The sequence below is a fragment of the Drosophila innubila genome (genome assembly GCF_004354385.1).
Source record: "Drosophila innubila isolate TH190305 chromosome 3R unlocalized genomic scaffold, UK_Dinn_1.0 2_E_3R, whole genome shotgun sequence".
Classification (NCBI taxonomy): Eukaryota; Metazoa; Arthropoda; class Insecta; order Diptera; family Drosophilidae; genus Drosophila; species Drosophila innubila.
In genome coordinates, this window is record NW_022995380.1 from 26,377,649 (window position 1) to 26,396,547 (window position 18,899).

The 18,899-nt window shown below is 39.6% G+C and overlaps 4 protein-coding genes across 4 annotated transcripts; 2 read left to right on the forward strand and 2 right to left on the reverse strand.

Moving 5' to 3' along the window:
• The first annotated feature begins 770 nt into the window (after positions 1-770).
• Positions 771-1,499, forward strand: LOC117790985. Its single transcript, XM_034630612.1, has 3 exons — positions 771-840; positions 1,081-1,208; positions 1,271-1,499. Exons 1-3 carry the CDS (start codon positions 823-825, stop codon positions 1,494-1,496), a joined length of 372 nt encoding a protein of 123 aa, XP_034486503.1. The 5' UTR covers positions 771-822; the 3' UTR covers positions 1,497-1,499.
• Positions 1,500-3,328: 1,829 nt separating this feature from the next.
• On the forward strand, positions 3,329-10,410 carry LOC117789489. The gene is made up of 9 exons (XM_034628519.1): positions 3,329-3,443; positions 4,580-4,767; positions 4,836-5,044; positions 5,101-5,748; positions 6,619-6,776; positions 6,846-7,047; positions 7,101-8,233; positions 8,504-8,708; positions 9,893-10,410. The coding sequence occupies exons 1-9, from the start codon at positions 3,329-3,331 to the stop codon at positions 10,221-10,223; spliced, it is 3,189 nt and encodes a 1,062-aa protein (XP_034484410.1). The 3' UTR covers positions 10,224-10,410.
• Positions 10,411-10,431: 21 nt separating this feature from the next.
• On the reverse strand, positions 10,432-11,767 carry LOC117790556 (cardio acceleratory peptide 2b). The gene is made up of 3 exons (XM_034630037.1): positions 11,627-11,767; positions 10,995-11,159; positions 10,432-10,937 (listed from the first exon to the last, which is right to left on the reverse strand). The coding sequence occupies exons 1-3, from the start codon at positions 11,703-11,705 to the stop codon at positions 10,717-10,719; spliced, it is 465 nt and encodes a 154-aa protein (XP_034485928.1). The 5' UTR covers positions 11,706-11,767; the 3' UTR covers positions 10,432-10,716.
• Positions 11,768-12,860: 1,093 nt separating this feature from the next.
• LOC117790886 (transient receptor potential protein) lies at positions 12,861-18,894 on the reverse strand. Its single transcript, XM_034630492.1, has 14 exons — positions 18,415-18,894; positions 18,103-18,346; positions 17,898-18,040; positions 17,639-17,840; positions 17,395-17,571; positions 16,424-16,658; positions 16,063-16,361; positions 15,638-16,005; positions 15,219-15,576; positions 14,856-15,075; positions 14,626-14,791; positions 14,401-14,561; positions 14,187-14,338; positions 12,861-13,797 (listed from the first exon to the last, which is right to left on the reverse strand). Exons 1-14 carry the CDS (start codon positions 18,558-18,560, stop codon positions 12,973-12,975), a joined length of 3,696 nt encoding a protein of 1,231 aa, XP_034486383.1. The 5' UTR covers positions 18,561-18,894; the 3' UTR covers positions 12,861-12,972.
• Positions 18,895-18,899: the final 5 nt, after the last annotated feature.

An 18,899-nucleotide genomic window follows, 5' to 3' on the forward strand; every position in this document is an offset into this window, starting at 1 on the left:
AAATATATAGCTAACTTGTTATAAACAGAAATAGCTAAACAAAGTAATAAAAACATGTTTAATTCAATACTATTTCAATATGCTAAACTGATCACAGGTTTAGCACTAATTTATATAAATCAAAAATTTTCGAGGGCAGATACTAAAGTTTATTGTGCAACTGTAAAACAAATAATTAAATTTTATAGAAATAAAATACCGTCTCTTTAATTATCGTATCTGTAACGATTGGTATTTCAATAGTCTTCAATTTTAAAAATGGATTAGTAGTTTACAGTTTAGGGTGTGGTTCTTAGTAGACTTAAACCTATTTCATTTATTTAATTTAACAAATAAGTTCCTTAAGTTTGTAATTCCAAACATTAATATGTTAACAGTGATTATTTACTATAATTAGTCCCTCCTTATGTTGCTTTAGAGAAACTTGTGTACTTAGGCACATTATTTATGATATCTCCCTCGTAATGATCATTAGTTGAAGGTGGCAGCCCATTCATCATTAATTAATTTGGTTAATTATGTAGGAGCTCATCAAGTGCTTAACCAACAAAAAGACAACAATATGAAGCACCTTTAGTTCAAGTTGGCTACAGTAGTCATAACATTGGATCTGTGCTTGATTTGGGACCGGTTTGACTTAATAGTAGCCACAATGAATTAAAAAATTATTAAGTATACGGCACATCATATGGTAAACTTGGACGTCGCCGTCGCAGTTGCCAGTCGACGAAGCTTCGGTAGAAAATTCTATGCAGATCTCTGCTGTTGGATCGCGAGACGATTCCATCTCAGTCTCGATTTTGAACTTCAACGCGCATCAACATGACAGCTGCAAAATTGGTGAGTATCCGAGCCGAGAGTGAAGTCTTACGAGTTAAAGCCAACTATTTGATTAGCATTAAAAGTATTCACATTCCAATTGAATAATAGTCATTAAAATGTTAAGCGCTTGAACTACTGCAGCTGTTGTGTCAGTGATTGAATCACACAAACTAAGCGAGTGTAATTAGCTATATCAAATACAATTTGTAACTACATACTTATACCTTATACTATTGTTCCTTGTAATTACATTTATAGATTTTATTTACCGCCTTGGTGGCTCTTACGGCCTCCTACTGCTCAGCTGGTTGGGTGGACTACTTATTTCCCAGAGTTATGGCTGAATTTTATAAACAGGAGCCCACAAAGGAGGGCTATCGCTTTGAGTAAGCATCAATCTAGTTCTGTCTTGGCAATCCTTATAAAATTTTTTTGTATTATCTCACAGTTTGAAAGAACCCAATGGCAGCACTCGGGAGGAAGTTGGCGTTATTATGAATCCGGATACGCCCGAAGAACAGTTGGTTGTGATGGGTTCCTATTCTTCCTACGATGAGAAAACCGATACCGATACCATTACCATGTACACGGCCGACAAGGATGGTTACAAGGCCCGCTATATGATTAAGAATCGCAAATTATCCCCTGGTGGTCTAAAATCTCTTGCTGGTTAATGATAGAAGAACTATGCATTTAAATTTTTAAAATTAAAAAAGATTATGAAAATATTTCTCATACTTTGTTGCGTTTGAAACTGGTTTGATAGATTGGAACGAACTTTGCCAGCAAGTTCAGTTTGGTGTTATGTCAAGATCAAGTTGGTGTGTTTCATTATCATGTGGTCATCTGGAAATACAAGTTTATTCACATTGCGTAATAATGTCTGACCTTTAAGATTCTAGAAGTTGTAAATTTGTCATTGGCTTCAATTGAAGAGCACTCTTCTTCAAGATTTTTCACAGCTTTACCGAATTTTTTTGACAAAATGCAACCGACGAGTTATCTACATGATTTGCATAATAATTAGCATTTTGAAGAATCTTGACATGTTTAATTAATTTTTAGTCACGTTAAATGCAAGCAGATGACAGATTAGCTTTTTACATGAAACAAATTGAAGATAATATTAAAATTGACAATTGCTGGGTGTGGTGTTTTTTTTTTCGAAAAACTACAACACACTCTCAACAGCTCTTTAAATTGACAGATCTTAACCTTTGTACAATGATAATATGTAAATTAAATAATAACAAATTAGTTTTCTTTTTAAATTTGATTAAAAACTTATAATTATAGTTTAAATGATTCTGAAGAAATATATAACTTTGTGGTGACTAAGGTCGAGTCTTTTAAAATGGATATATATTTTAATTTCTGTCAATCTGCAGCTATTTGAAGGTTACGGAATTCCAAATCGATCGCCTCATCTTTTTTAACCAAAATCCGGATTTTAAATTAGCAGCAATCTTGTTGTGCGAACTTTTACCTTTAAAAATGTCAAAGCAGATGAAAACATAATTCAATTTTCAAAATTAACGCATATGTTGTGCACGCTGTTAGAAGCTACCTGGTGTAACGCGGTACAGCTGATCACCAGCTGTTAAAAGCTGACCCGCTTTAGAGTCGACCAAATAGAAAAAATCAAATGACTAGAGTGCCATTGCAAGCAGAGTTTGCATGTGTGAACATAAAGCTTTCTAGCTTTATGTTAATTTTCTGCAATGTTAACCGGAAACATAACCATAACAGGAGGTTAACATAAAACTGGAAGCTTGCTGTAATGTAGCTTTCTAGCTTAATGTTAAATTTCTGTTATGTTAACAGGAAACATAAACAAAACAGGAAGTTAACATAAAGCTGTAAGCTTGCTGTAATGCCGCAAAATACACTTGTTGCCAATGCTTTTCAGCTTAGCACTTGTCATACTTTCGTAGTATAGCAAATATTTGATTTAAAAGCTAAAACTGAAAAACCTACCAAAACAATGAGGGGAAAACAAAAGCGCTAGCTAGCGGCACTTTTTGTGTGTGTGTGAAATGCCAACAACAAAGCAATGGAAGTGGAAACTGTGAATTGTTTATTAGAAGCGAGTTTGCTTGGCGCGCAATTTGATTGTTTGATTGTTGCCACAGGTAACTGACCAGGCACAAAGCGGCCCAAACAGAGAGCCGTGAGTAAGCAAACAAACGTCAATGGGGCATACGAACATTGTATGCAGGTAACAACAACCAAATAACCAAACAACCACCACACCAATCCAAACCAGAACAGAGCCAGAGTGCGCCCCTAAGTTCGGGTTAGAACGTAGCGCTCAGTTCCCGGGCAACTTTCAGCGATGCGAGAACGCGATGCAACGCATCGGGAAAATTTCATTCGAATTAACAGTGAATAATATAAATAATATACAATAATTTAAAAAAATGTGACCTTTGACCTCGGAAAATACTCCTTAAAATTTTTATAATTAATACAAAAAATAATCTAAAGTTTTTAATTGAGAAAAAAAATGAAAGCAATACTTATTAGTGCTGTGTCAATTTTGTTGCTTTTGAGCATTCTACACAAGTGCACGGGTCGAGCGGGGGAGCTGGTTGGACAACCATTAATACAATTAAGTCACGGTAAGTTGAGCAACAATCCAGTGAAAATATTCGTAATACTCAGAGACTCAGAGATAAGTTAATATGAGTACTCGTATTCATGCTGCCTGCTGTTGTTGTTCGGAAATATTTTCAGTTGTGGTCAGTGGGTAAACTGACCCTCAGTCTATTGTTGTTGTCGTGTGACGCTGGTACAAGCGATTTGACCTTTAGCTTTATGCGTCAGTGCTTTGGCCATTACTCAAACAGTAGAGAATTTGGCCAACAGAAATCAAAATTTAGGACAATCAATATACATCATTTACGAGTAATTGCGAGAAAACAATTGCCGCTGCCAAATCCACACAGGTGCACAAATATGCGTTCAGGTTAATTGCCCCGCCAACACGCACACAAATTGGTCAACTTTGACACGGCTGTTATTTATTTTTTTTTTTTGGAGCATACCACAAGTGCTAATCGATAAAATTATTGCTGTCTAGCTGTGCATTGTTGTTATTATTGTCATCATCATTGAGGCCAGGACATCATAATGACGGCGCTACTTTAAAGCATATTCAGAAATTAGGAGAGAGGGGAAAAGGGTTCTTTCCACTCAATAGAGAGACACTTAGCATAATTTATCAGCCACTATTGCAGTCGCTTTCAATTGATCAAACAAACTCCAAGTACGGCATTAAAATAAGGAATATAAACATAATGCAAACGAAATGGGAATCCCCGTCTATTGCTAGAAATATTGACTACGTTGGGTAGGTAACCAGTTCTCATGATTTGTCGATAGAAATTAATTTATTTGGCTACACCAATCTGTGTATACTCTGCCATTAGCTATTTATTTATATTGTATTATATTGTCTTTAATGGACATCGTATTCTACAATATGAAAAACTTTCTTTCTAGCTGTTACAAATTCTAGTAGATAATATTAACTGTCATTGTAAACTAAATAAATAGCTGCATTGTATAATAATAGCCAATTTCCTGATAGTCGCAAGGCAAACCCAAAACTGTCTGTAAAGTTTTTTGCACCCGTCACCAATTGCTATAGTAACTACATAAAGGTTCAAGAAACTTTAAATAACAAGCCGCAAAATTGCAAAGAACCGCTATTAGTAGTATAGACAAAACATTTAACAAAATACGTAATTTTCAGATGATGACTTAGATGATGATTACCCGGAAATTAAGGATGAGGTGCATTTGGAGGATTTCTTTTGGACAGGCTCGGGCGATGGACCCCCCGATTATCTCAAGAAAGTGCACACGGGCATTAGCAAGGGAAAGGATGTGATAGTCAAGACGGAAACTGTGGTGGCCACCGTCTATGTAGATGGCAATAATGTAAGTCTGGGCACTAATATTCCATAAGATGGTCAGATGTTAAGTATTGTTTGGGAACTATGTTACAGGAAATTGAAATACCAATTTGTCTCGACTGCAAACCCGATGATGGAGGCGGCAATTGGGATTTGGGTGCACCTGGAATGCCTCCACTAAATTACTCCTCAACCGATCGTCGCTATTGGTTATTGACTGTCATGTCCGGCTTTTACAGTGCCAAGGATAATCCAATGCTTGAAGAGAAATTGGCGCGACTGTATCGCTTGGCATTCACCAGGTAAGACAGGTTCCAGGTACAGCTTGAACAGCTTAACTCCCAATTGGGCTTTGCAGACAACAAACACGCCACCTGGGCATAAATGGGGCACAACAAATTGCTGGCGTTTCAGTTTACACGCCACGTGAACGTCGCCAGCCAGCGTCAGTGTCAGCGTCAACATCCACATCCACATCCACATCCACATCCAGGCCAGCAACAAGCACCTCTTGGGCAAACGATGATGTGGAAATACTGGATATGGATGTGGATAGTGAGCACCAAATTAAAAGGGTTTGGCAGGCGGGAGAGAGGCCCGAGTGGGAGAGTCACTGGGAAGAGTCGGGCGAGTCGGACGAGACGCCTAGCAGCTCCACTTTACCTACAACAACAAGCAGCGAGTCCATGGACTACAGCGCATATGTTACGCTTATCCCCTGGGAACTCATACAGCAGAATGGCAGGTCGGAGAAGTTGCAGGAAGCTCGTGAAGCGTTGTTAAGTCAACAACAACAACAGCAAGAACAACAACCACCACAACAACTACACAGAGAAAGGGAACAGGAACGGGAACAGGAACAGGAACGACAACAGGCAATCTATAGGGAGGAGCGAGTACGAGTTGTCATACACAACATCACGCAAATCAGCGAATCCGATGTGCAAAAGTGGAACAAAAGTGGAAACGATGTCGATGCATCTGACGCGTATGTTAACCTCAAATTGTAAGATCAACAAACGTAAAAAAAGACAGCAAATTACAATTGTCCTAGAAACAAATGATTCACCCAAAACCTTTATACATTTACAATATCTGCACTTCCGCCATGATTTTTAAGTTTCAGATTTTTTACTTTTTTTCAACTTGCACTATATTTATTATTTTTGATCGGAAAAATATAAAAATCATTCTTCGTTTAAAATAAAACTCAACTTGTTTACGGATTCTGTGTTCCTCTTTTCACCAATATTATTGCTTATCCTTGTAAAGGAATCACAAAGCTATTTTTTTTTTATAAATGTTATAAATTTACAATATCTGCACTTTCGCAATGATTTATAAATTTCTGATTTTTTACATTTTTTTTCAACTTACACCATAATCATTATTTTTGATCGAAAAAAAATCAAAATCAAAAATTTTTGTTAAAAAAAGTAAAAATCATTTTTCGCTCAAAATAAAATTCAACAGTAGTTTACGGATTCTGTTCGACTTTTCACCAATAGTATTGCATATCCTTATAAAGAAATCACAAAGCTTTTTTTTTACTAGTATCAATTTTTTTTTTTCCTAATAATTACACAGAATCCGTTAATTACTGTTGAGTTTTATTTTGAGCGAAAAATGATTATAATTTTTTTTATCTTTATTTTTTTTATCAAAAATTAAGATTATTTTAGATTTTTAATTTTTTTTTTCGTTTAAAAATAACGATTATGGGGGAAGTTTTATTAAATTACCCAAAACTAATGATTATGCCTGATAAAAAACATAAAAAATATAATTATATTTAAATTTTTAACAAATAATTTTTATAATATTACTTATAATGATAACGATCCCTGGAACTTATCCCTTTCTCTATCCCCAACAGCCATGAGCGTCCCGTTGCCAATCAAACCGAACTCATCTACACGGTGCTGGTGAATGGTCGTCCCGTATTGGCCACAACGGCTGCCAAGGATATGGAGCTGGTAAGCGAGACCGAGGCGGTCAATACCTTGGGCAAGGCCATTTACATGAAGTCCGAACGTAAGTTCAACTATTGTTTAGATTGAGTAGTAGAGTTGTCTGCAGAGTTATTCTTGCTTCCATTCACAGCTTACATTAGGGAGCCGACGGCAACTGCCTTGGCGCCAGTTCCAAGGAGCAGCCATGCGGGATTCTTTAACTCGGTGAAGAACAATGTGGCACTTGTGGTAATCAGCTCGTTGGCCATCTTTCTATTGATGCTGCTGCTCGTAGCGATTCTTCTGCTGGGACGTACACGTGCACGCCAGCGGGAACTTAGTGCGGTCAACAGGTGGGTCAAAACAATCTCTTGGATGATCATCATATCAACTAACACTCTTGCAGAACATCGTCACGCAATGAGCTGTTGTCCGAGGGTCAATCCATGCGTCCCAGTTCACGGGGCACCTTGCTGGACAGCGCTGTCGGTGGCTCAGAGCATGTCCATGGTGGGGATCAAAGCACCAATCGCTCCCGCGACGCAGGTGTACGGAACTTGTCGTATGAGAGACAGCCGCGTATTAGTTTCCCAGCTCCTCCTGCCGAAGCACATACTCGATCTCGTCGTGATTCAATCTCCTCGACGGACAACACCTCCGATTCGTCGGTTTATTGTCCCATTAATCCGCCAAGTGCCGATGTGCAGCGGATACTGGACGAGAAGGCAGCCCGTCTCTTTGACGGACACAAGCGACGGCGTCATCAGTACGATCGGGCAGAGGGAGGACTTGAGGATACCATATATGCCTCTGTGGTCTCCGACAAAAAGAGCGACAAGTCTCGGCATAAGTCCAAGCGTCGCTACCTGAACGAGAATCGCGTTGGCTCGCTGGAAACGAGTCCTGTACAGGGCTCACTCAATCAGAGCAACTCGTCCACGGAGGAGGGCAACTCACCGACGTCCATGCGTCGCAGCTATGAGAACTTCCAGCGGAACGAGGCCTACAATCCCCACAACAATTATCATCGCAACAAGCTACTCCAGCAGCAAACAGTATTTACGGACAAGGAGTTCCACGAGGACGACACCATTGCGTCTCCTCAAGCCATCAACAATGAAATTATACGCTCACGAGGCTTACAGCCCTCAGAGAAGTCCTCGGATACGGCCAGTGTGGGCTCCTTTCTCTCCATGGCATCGGTTCGGGCTTTTCCCAAGAGCACACTGCCAGAACCGCTGAATCGCGTCCTCGATCCCGTCTTTGTAACCTACTACGACAATGTTAATGCCGTGGCGCCTCAGGCAGCGGCCGCGCAGAGCTCGACAAGATCACTCAAGTCACAGTCGCAGTCACGCAAGTCCCTGGGAAGCAGGGAAAGCACCATAGCAACAATAGCCAGCTTTCCCAGTCCGAAGGCTCCGCCTGCCGTAAGGAATGTGCGTTCCGCGTCGCACAGCGATAATCCCGATCCGGGATTTGTGGGTCCCGTCGTCTGGAAGAGGCACAAGAAACGACTCGGCAGTGCTGACAACCAGGGTGAGGCGGGTGGACACAATGATGATGATGATGACGTGCAAATTGGGGCACGATCACGTTACTAACTGGGCAACTGTAGTCTGTAGTTGTTGTTGTTGCATGCACACAACTAGCTAACTAACAACTCAAATGTAAACTGTAAATAACATAGATAACCAGCTAGAGATAGAGACCATAGATCCAATAATATTCACTTGCAGCCAGCCACATTTACCAAGAAAACAAAACACAACACAACACAACTCAACTTCCTCAAACCATCTTCCGCAGAGGCCCGGAGCTATGCTGACTTTAGCCCCAGTCCCATGCACGATGCCTCAGCCATACGCAACCACTACGAGGGCCTACTCGAGGGCGCCATCCAGATGTACGCCAGCCAGGATGATCTGCCCATGCCATTGCCCTCCCGCGACTTCACCAACAAGCGACGCACCACAAAGCGCGAGCATCGCGGCTCCTCCGCAGGATTGCCCAGGTAAATAGGCTCTCGAAACAAATATACTAAATAGTTATATTTTAAAAATTGTGGACAAATTTTAATAAAATAAAAGTTATACATATTAGAGTGGCTCAATTTGTATGGAGTACAAAAAATGCACAAAGCGGTTTTGAAATTCGTAATCTACGATAAATTCTAAGAAGAATTGCCCAAGAACAATATTGAGCTTCCACTTCTTACGGAGAAGTTATAACTAAAGCATTAATTGGTAATTGTCTGCTTGGTAGAACTTACTTCTTAAACAAAACAAATTAAAAACCCAAATAGAAAGCGATTTATATTGAATTTAGAGATGAGAATAAGGTCTATTCAATTGAATTTAAAAACTAACTAGCAAAATTAACTTTTTTTATTAAAACTTCTGACAAAAGTGCTTACCTATGCTTAAAATTCAATTTAAAAAAAAAATAATTAAAATCGCCAACTAATTCTTATCTCTAATAGGCTATTTCCACGACCACTCACATTTGCCACATTTGCTCACATTTGAATGTGCCTCACATTTGGCTTTCCACGACCAAATGTGAAACTGTTAAGACACCCAAAGCAAATCAGCTGTTCGGCTTCTGTGCACAAATTATAAAAAGCAAACAATAACAACATTTTATTATTTATTATGATATTATAATTGGCGCAAATTTAATGCCTACCTATTTTATTGATGAAAACAGCTGGTTAAGGTGATAATTGCTTTTTTTTTACGAGTTTATCGATAAACATCGCGTGTTCGATAAAAAAAAATACTGAAATTCCCCGGGGCGAATGGCAAAAAATCGGCTCATTCATTATGAATGATCCAAAATGATCATTCGGATTTTGTACACATTTGGGCCAAATGATGAAAATGGCGTCGAATGAGCCAAATGTGCTGTCGTGAAAACGGCTATAAATTCATTCGGCCTATATCTAGGGGTTTTTTTTAACCCATATAAAAAACACAAAAAGCTTATCTGTAAAAAGTGTAAGCTCGATATTGATTTTAGACCCATGGTTTTTTGGGCAATTCTTCTTAGACTTCATCGTAGATTACGATTCGCAAAAAAAAAAATGTACCCACTTTAACATATACTTTTTAATTTAATAAATTTTGAGATATATTTAGAAAAATCAAGGAAGTTATTTAATTATAGTCACGATACAATAAAACCACCTTCTTGCAGCTATCCTCCCAAGGCCTACAACACAGCCGAGCGACCTGCCACCGCACAGCCAGAGAAGACTCCGAAATCGGCGCAGTCCACGCAGCCGCCATCGCCGACCTACAGCGCCTGGGGAAGCAGCATGCACGGTTCGCACTCTCCGCTGGTGCGGCCCCTGAGTGCTGGGCACTTTCAAAGACCCGACACCATATTGGAGATCTCAATGGGAGCCATCTCTGGGTCTACAGCAAATACGCCGGGACATAATCGAAAGTCTTCGGCAGCATCGGCCGCACCTCTCATTGAGGCCATTCAAAGCGAGCTGCGAAAGTTCAAGACGCAGGAGGATTAATCCTCATCAGAATGATTGCATTTGAATTTCGTGAAACAATAAAAATAAATACATACATAATACAATGATAAAACAAAAATTGCACCAAATATAGATACTTTTTTCAATCCATTGTTAATGTAATTTCGATATTCAGGCTAAGACATTGTGAAATAAATTCCGAGTAGCAATACTTTGCAGTTAAACTTTATTTCACTACAGCGAGATAATAAATATCATAATATTGTATTTACATATTTTAAATACAAATATTTTATAGTGTCTTTAACAAAAAGTTCTCACCAGCCCATGAGTTATTTTTGTATTTATTATAGAATTATGTTCCCGTTTTAATATTTTTTTAATTATTTGATCTCTTTAAAATTTAATCAAGAAATCATATTTAGTATGAGTAAAATTTAAAAGCCCTATAAAGGCAAATATTATCTTGTACAAGTGCATTTTCATTTCGATCTCGAGCACTTTTCAGTGTAAGTTCAGCCATAATAATCGTTTAGTACCCTTCCTTTTGGCCTTTAGCGGCAGCAGCATAATCCTTGGCACTGACACTGCGTTTGCCTAGACGTGGACCAAACCACAAACCAGATGATGCACTTGGTCCGGTGCGTTTATCCAGGGCCTGTTGCAATGCCAAAAAATGTGCCAATTTCCTCATTTCAGCATCGTTGCGTCCCAAATGAGGAAATGGCAAATAACTGGCACGTTTCTGGTAATCTAAAAAATTGAACTTCTTATATACAAATCAACTTTGGCTGTTAAAGTTTAACGCACCTTCTATATCCTCGGCGGATACTTCGCCTATGCCATAGATGCTCTCGTAAGCAAAGGAATCGCTGGCATCATGCAGATTGCTGGCCAAACTTGGATCACTGCGTCCTACACGTGGGAAGGCATAGAGTCCCATGTTAGCGCCACGACGATTCTTATCATGTTCCTCTGGTTTAAATAAAATAATATATGTTCATAAATATGTGTAAAGAAGCCCCAACAAACAAGTAAATTAACACTTTTTTGCATTTCCTATAAATTATACATGAAAATATTTAAATATACAGGGCTTTAATTAATTAAATTAATTAATAAAAGAATTTTACTTGACAAATATGTATTACATGTTTTAATAGATGCACTTGCTCTAGTCTAGTGTACGTTTTTTTAATTTCTTTGACACATTCACCAAGATGAATCCAAAGAGTTAGTTCTCAGACCACGTTAAAAATGGCTAGTAAATTATGCAAATGCAACGCGTGTTTAATGAACACAAATTGGTTCATCCCAGAGGTACTATAGTGATCTATCAGCTGCACTGAGATTTATTGCCATGGGATTAAATGCTCCTGCAGCAATCTGTCTTAGAAATCTGTTCCCCTCGCAATCAACAATATTACTCGTATTAAACTCACCTGCGACACTAAATTTTGTGAGTAAAATCAGCAACAGAATTGTGTAGGCTACGTTAATAGCACCCATAAACGACTTCATTTTTTTTTTTTATCAAAAAGCTGCTTATTCAAATTAAAGTTGACGTTTGTTGTTTACTTCTTGACGTCTGTTGGTGTTATGCCTGTAGCTGCTCAAAACCGTTGTCCTTTTATACACCAAAGCAGACAGCTGATAGAAAAATATTGATAAGGAGGCAAAGCTGGCAACAGGACAACACTTGTTGCCACTGGCAACCAACTACCTGTGGGTGGAAAAATGTTGCTAGAGTCAAGCACTTGTTGCAATGGCTATAATAAATGGCTAACATAGAAAAGTGCTCTTTGAATGCTTCAAATACAAGCCTTAATGATTGAAGAGCTTAAATTCTTTTCAGTTTGAACCAGGGAATAACACCATTACCGTTTTTCGACTATCGATGTCAAGGTTCCACATTAATGATAAGGGTCCCCCCTTTGAAATTTTGAAAATAAAAAATTTTAAATCTCAAGTTTTTACCTTAAATCAACTCCTAATATCGTAATTAGTATAAAACGACACTTTAAACTTGATTCTGAGGCCTTTCATTTTTTTGTAAAAAATCATGTCGAAACAAGGAAATATTTTGACTTGTAAAGTTGTTGGATCAGAGGCGTGACCAACTTCAAACTATCATAACTTTGGCAAAACTGTGCCGATTTTCATGCGGAATGTCATTTTGATCATGGTTTGGCCTCTTTATTCATTCTGTATTCAAAATTTGTTCATTTAGAAAATTTAATTATTTTTCGACTATCGAAGCCATGGTTCCATATTGATGGTAAGGGTCCCCCCTTTGAAATTTTAAAAATTCAAAATTTTAAATCTCAAGTTTTTACCTTTAATCAACTCCTAATATCGTAATTAGTATAAAACGACACCTTAAACTTGATTCTGCGGCCTTTCATTTTTTTGTAAAAATTCATGTAAAAATTTAGAAATATTTTGACTTGTAAAGTTGCTAGGTCAGAGGCGTGACCAACTTCAAACTATCATAACTTTGGGAAAACTTTACCGATTTTCAAACGGAATGTCATTTTGATCATGGTTTGGCCTCTATATTCATTCTGTATTCAAGTTTTGTTCATTTATATGGATTAAAGCTTAAAATTCGGGAATATTAAGTATTTTAACAGTTTAAGAAAACAACCCTTTATCTTTTCCATCCGTAAATTATTGCAAATGAAACTTGTTTAACATTCGCTTTTATTGGTCACACAGATTTTAATAACTTACATACGTTTATCTTCTATGATTATAATATCTATTGATAAATAATCCTTAAATTTGCCTACAGCCATCCAGAGATCATGCGTCCTGTGACTGTAGACTTGCCTCGATCACCACCAGCTGCAGCGCTGCTTTGACCCACCTTGATGGCGGGTTTGAGTGGGGCTGGAGCCGCTTTCTTATCATCTCCTGGTTTCTTGTCATCATCAGCTTTTTTGTCACCTGTCTTGGCATCACTGGGAGACTTTGCATCGGAGGCTGACTTGGCAGCCTCTTCCTTGGGCTTGGATTCGCCCGGCTTCTTATCATCTGTACCCTTCTGTTCCTGTCCAGTTTTCTTATCATCCGGCTTGGCTGGCTGATTAGCCCCTCCGCTGGATTCATTTGCCGCCTTGGTGCCGCTGGGCGTTGCGGAGGCTGTTGTTTTGGTGTTGGTGTCCGGCTTTGCATCTGCAGGAGCCGAAGGTGCTGCACTCTTTGCAGTTGCTCCAGATGCCGTTGCTGGCTTGGCTGCCTCCGTCTTAGCCGCTTCCTCCTTCTTGGCAGCAGCTTGTGGCTTAGTTTCATTTGCCTTGGGAGCTGCTGGCTTAACATCAGTTGGCTTGGAAGGCGGAGCAGGTGCATTGGGCTTAGCTGCATCGTTGGGTTTCTGTTGGTCGTTGGACTTGGCGCCATTTGATGTGGTGGAAGATGGTTTACTGGCAGGTGGCATTGGTTTTTGTTCACCTGGTTTACCAGCTACTGGTTTATTATTGTCACTTGGCTTTTTGTCACTTGAATTCTTATCATCTGTCGTCTTTCTCATCGTATCTTTCTCGTCAACGTTCTTAACGGAAGCTCGCAAAGCGGCAGCTGCCAACATTGAGCCAGAAGCTGCTTTTTTGGACTGCAAATAATATTTATGTATAATTAATTATTTATAAATAAAACAACAACAAAGGCAGAGTACATAGGAAATTAGTTAATCTCGAACACTTAAAATGAAATTGAAAACTAACAGTGTAAATTAAAAGTAAGAAATAAATATATATTTCTTAAAATACAAAATATTTAACATCAAAAATTGAATAACAATAACAACATGGATGAAATCTTTTGATTTGATAGCAATACAAATTTTAATAAAAACAAAACATTAAATTTACAACTAAAAAATTAGTTTAAATATTAAAAAATCTAGCGGCAGTCAAAGAATTATTAAATAAATTGAAACAATAATTTTAAATTTTAAAATATAGTTCGAGTATTTAACAGCAAAGGTACAAAAAGACTTACGCCACTGGTATCTAACTTCTTCCCCTCCTCGTCCTTGGGTTTCTCCTCGTCCTCACCTGTGGACACTTCATCGGCTGCCATCTTCTTGCGCATGAACTTCACATAGGCGACTCGCGTGGCTCTCGTAACATCGCCCAAGTTCGGATTGAATTCTACCGGTTGTCGAGAGGTTCAGTTGCAGAGTGTGGACAGTAGCATATATATTGTAGCTTACCAATCAGTTGCCTTTGGTCCATCTGGAGTCCCTCGTTCGCCGTCTCGATAATCTTGCGCCTCAAGCTGCGCTGGCTATGACGCTGCATGGAAGAGCGCTTCGAGCCAATTGGATCGGCAGCAAAAGTGTTCTTTCTGGCAATGGCATTCCAGTCCTTATCACTGGAAATGGAAGAAACAGTTCTTTAGTTAGTTATCTATCTCAAAATACATGGCTTTTTCATACCCTTTTTGCGTTTTCTTTCTGCCAATAACCTTGGCCAGAGAGGAGAAGATATCGCGTCCACTCTCGCTCTCATTCATTTCCTGTTTCAGATTCTCCACAAAACCGATCTGAAAGTCCTTCATAATACGACGTTCCATAACCTTGCCCTTGGTGGTGCGGGCGGCAGCTGTCAATGGAAGGGTGTTTTTTGGTTGGGTGGCTTAGCAACATGTTTTGAGGCTACTCATTACCTTGTGTCTTCCTCTCAATGTCGGGCACATCCCAGCTGTTATTGGTAAAAATCTCCAGCAGCTCGAATCGCAGGGAGCTAATATCCTGGCGTACCTCAATGATATCATCCTCGGTGATGCCGTAATCGTCACGACGTCTCTGCTCGGCGGTAATATAACGTCGAACCAGCAGCTTCATCACTTTGTCATGTAGCGTCTGTGCCCTGTCCATGGACTTGCGCTAAGGAGAGGGGGCGGAATAAGAGGGGAGAGCTGTGAGAGTCAGCATTGACGCAAAGCTAGCCACAGGAGCTTTATTGAAACTGATTTGCAAAAGGATTTGTCTTCATTGAGTCTGGGATAGGGTCAAAGTGTGCCACCTACCATAAAACTCTTGGTTCGAGAAGGTCGCTTGCGACCAAGAGTCTTTCGCAACATTTTCATATTGGGGCAGAGATTGAAGGGTGGTGGCACGGTGCCTCCATCCTCAAAGTAACTCATCCACAGCTGTGAGCGTGCAAATTTCCACTCAGTGTCAGCTCGCTCCGAAATAATTTGGTACGAATTGGACATCATGGCAATCAACATGTTGAGCAATACAATAATATTTATTACTGAGTACGATCCAAACATCAGAAGCGCCCAGAAACGAGTGAAGCTCTTGATGCCAGCCAAGTCAAAGGAGACCAAGTCCACGAGACCAAAGGAGGCCCAAAACAGCGACTGCGAAGTCTCAAACAAACTAAAAGACAATTAAACTATATATATAATATATCTAAATACATGTGATAAAATAGTCATACTTGGAGAAACGACGCCAGATGGTGCAGGCTTTTTCCTGGTCATCAAAGTCCGCCACATCGGGATGCAAGTGGTAGCATTTGTTTTTCTCCAACTCTGCATAATACCAAAGTAACTGATTCAAGCCACAGCCAAAGGCAAACAGCACCAGAGTATAGATAAAGAAGAACTTGATGATATCGATAATCATGCGTCCCAGCGAAACTTGCAATGGTCCCAAATGCGGATTGATCGAGAAGATGTGAACGAGCTTCAAATAGGAGAAGACCATGCCTGCAGCGAAAGCGCCCTCTGAGAGTAACATGGGATCAAAGGGATGCCAATGCTCGCGTGGGAAGTACGGATCAATCCCTCTGAACCACAGGTCCCGCTAAAGATAGTTAATAAATAAAAGTATAATCTAGAAAATATATAGTTTCCAGCTTACATGCACTATGACCCAAGCTGTGGCTCTACAGAGAATCCAAGTCACATAGAACATATTCGATATGTAATCCACAATATTCCATAGATCCATAATGTACTCAAATAAGCCATCGGAGTATAAAGACTTGAGTTCCTCAAAAATCAGCGCGGCTATATACATAATGATAGCCAGCTCAATAGGGCCAGGCAGTGAGCCACGTTCGTGTTTCCGCCAATCATCCAACATAGACAACATCCATGGAAAAGCCAACAACTCAAATGTAATTTGCACCACTCGCAACGATGCAGCACCCAAAAGCACTAAGGAATTAGAAGGTTTTATGTAGCACCTCATCTCTTAAGATTAAAGATATATAACTCACTCAGGAAGAACATGTAGGAACAGGAGTGTGTGATGAACTTGACAAAGGGCTTGCGCATGAACTTGGCACCATCGGATTCCGGGGCCAGAATATACTTTAAACTGTAGATGGGAAAACTGCAACCCAGTTTGATAACATCCAAAAGCTGCTGCGAGGCTTGTTTGCGTCGAAAACCAGGCAAACCCTCATACCAAATGGCAGCCAACAGTTGCTGCACATTCGGATGAGCTACAAACTGCAGATAGATAGATAGACAGAAATAAATAAAATATAAGCAAGTGGAAAAGGCTATAGTCGAGATCCCTACCAGGATACCCGTGACTTATTTCAATATATTTCAAAGTACTTAAAGAAATTACTACCTCATATAAACTACTGCATACTTTTGGGTGATTGTAACATATTAAAATAATTATTTTATTAATAACTTTGGTTAGCTATTACTCTCCTTCTAAATGTACGATCTTACTGCGGTGAAGTGATATTATAGATAAAATTCATAGATAACGTTAATTATTAAAAAAAATGTATTATCTTGAAAACTGTGGGATGTGTCAAAAATATAAAACAAACTTGACCTGCGTGGGGTCTATAGAAGTCTGTGTGCCAAATTTGGTATCTCTATCTCTTATAGTCTCTGAGATCAAGGCGCTCACACGGACGGACAGATGGACAGACGGACATGGCTATATAGACTCGGCTGTTGATGCTGATCAAGAATATATATACTTCGGAGATACCTTCTTCTCCCTGTTATATACATTCCAACGAACACACTAATTTTTTAAGTAAGAGGTATAAAAATAGATAGAAAGATATTTGGTTGACCAATAATCAATAAAATAAATAGCCGAAAGCCCCAGTAGCTATGGCTGTTTCCCCTGTAGCTTTAGTTTTAACTATAATCATACAGTTATTTAAATAAATAAATAAAATAAATGATTATTTCAAAAACAAAACTGCACTCTAACCGTTTTTTGTTTATAGCGAATGGCGAGCTTAAGACGTTCTAGAGTCTGACGATGGCCCGGACTCCAAATCTCATGCGATGGTTCGTGATTATAGTTGAGCATCACTTCCAGTTCCATAGAGGTGCGAGCGTGATCCAATAATGCTGTCACAAAATTCTGCACTGCTTGACGCATTTCCTGATTAAATCAGAATTATTCAGTCAAGGCAAGAAAATTATATCTATAAGTATGCATTCATTCCCACCGTGTACTCTGCACGAAACTCCGATTCCATGGCCTGCAGACGCTTCAGTTCCCAGGACAGTTGAAATGCGGTCAGCACAGGATCACGTGAACTGAGGGCTATAAGGGAACTGGCCGAGAGTGCCCGATAAGCGTTAATACGTGATTGGGAATGACGCAGAGAATCGCTGGTCTGAGATGTCACACACTCATCACAGCCGCACCTACAAAACCAGAAATTAAATGATGAAGTATTGTATCTAGTAAGTATCTCGACCTACTTGACGTCGTGCGGCATGGGCAGTGTTGCACCACGGTCCAGCAGGATTTTAAGTATCTCATAATTGTTGCGATGTGCAGCCAGAATCAGTGGCGTTATGTCCGTGGTAAAGGTAGATTTCGATCGATCCACAGATTCCCAGCTCTGTTTGAATTGGACTCACGATTTAGACAGGATTATCAGAAGGAGTTGGGCTCAACACTCACATAGGGATCTCCTTCCTTGTGATGGGTTTCCTCCCACTGCAGCAGCTCCTCCACAGCCTCCACATACTCCTCAGATATGGCATGCAATAGGGCATCTCCAACTTCAATATTGTTCTCAAGCAGTATAACCATTAAATCGAAGTTCTCATTCTCAATGGCCGAAATGAGGCAAGATCGATTCATGGGATCTGTGCAGTTAATGTTGAACTTATCAGAGGGTGTTTCAGTGTACTCCTCAAGGATTCTACAATCATACAAAATACACTAAGCTGCAAGGACACAACAAGGATAACTATGCCAAACAATACAGACTTCTTGACACCTGGCAAATCACCACGCTCGCAGGCTAAGATAAAGTTCTTCTCAACTTCGCTCAGTATATACTCCTCGGCCATCATTAGATCGTAATCCAGGCGAGATCCAGCCGCCTTTTCGGCATCAGTCATTGTATCAGTCATGATGAGGCCTTTGTTAGCACAAAATCAAAGCAAAATCAAAGATAAAAGATTGAAGAAGTTTTCACATTTCTTTTTCTCTATCACTGCACTGCACCGAATATCCTTGCACCATTGGCAAGGCAATTGACCTAATCCTTTTCTTTTCCTTATCCTTTTGAACACTGTATTCCTTGGAATGCCGCGATGTTGAGTCGTTAATTAGCCACGTTGAACTGCTAGCCAAATGGCCAGTACGACTTGGTATATGGCGCTAATTACATTAGTGTCTGGCTAAAAGTCGGTCAATGCGTATGCAAAACAAGTCAATGGGCCCCTCAGGGCCCTATGCTAATCGCCAAT

Coding starts and splice junctions, on each gene's coding strand:
- LOC117790556 (XM_034630037.1), bottom strand. CDS start 11,705: ATGAAGTCGTTTATGGGTGCTATTAACGTAGCCTACACAATTCTGTTG. Junction 11,160..11,626: donor CACAAAATTTAGTGTCGCAG/GTGAGTTTAATA, acceptor TATTTAAACCAG/AGGAACATGATAAGAATCGT. Junction 10,938..10,994: donor ATCCGCCGAGGATATAGAAG/GTGCGTTAAACT, acceptor TCAATTTTTTAG/ATTACCAGAAACGTGCCAGT.
- LOC117790985 (XM_034630612.1), top strand. Junction 1,209..1,270: donor AAGGAGGGCTATCGCTTTGA/GTAAGCATCAAT, acceptor ATTATCTCACAG/TTTGAAAGAACCCAATGGCA.
- LOC117789489 (XM_034628519.1), top strand. CDS start 3,329: ATGAAAGCAATACTTATTAGTGCTGTGTCAATTTTGTTGCTTTTGAGC. Junction 3,444..4,579: donor ATTAATACAATTAAGTCACG/GTAAGTTGAGCA, acceptor CGTAATTTTCAG/ATGATGACTTAGATGATGAT. Junction 4,768..4,835: donor TCTATGTAGATGGCAATAAT/GTAAGTCTGGGC, acceptor ACTATGTTACAG/GAAATTGAAATACCAATTTG.
- LOC117790886 (XM_034630492.1), bottom strand. CDS start 18,560: ATGACTGATACAATGACTGATGCCGAAAAGGCGGCTGGATCTCGCCTG. Junction 16,362..16,423: donor TTCCTACATGTTCTTCCTGA/GTGAGTTATATA, acceptor CTAATTCCTTAG/TGCTTTTGGGTGCTGCATCG. Junction 15,076..15,218: donor CTCGAACCAAGAGTTTTATG/GTAGGTGGCACA, acceptor CCCTCTCCTTAG/CGCAAGTCCATGGACAGGGC.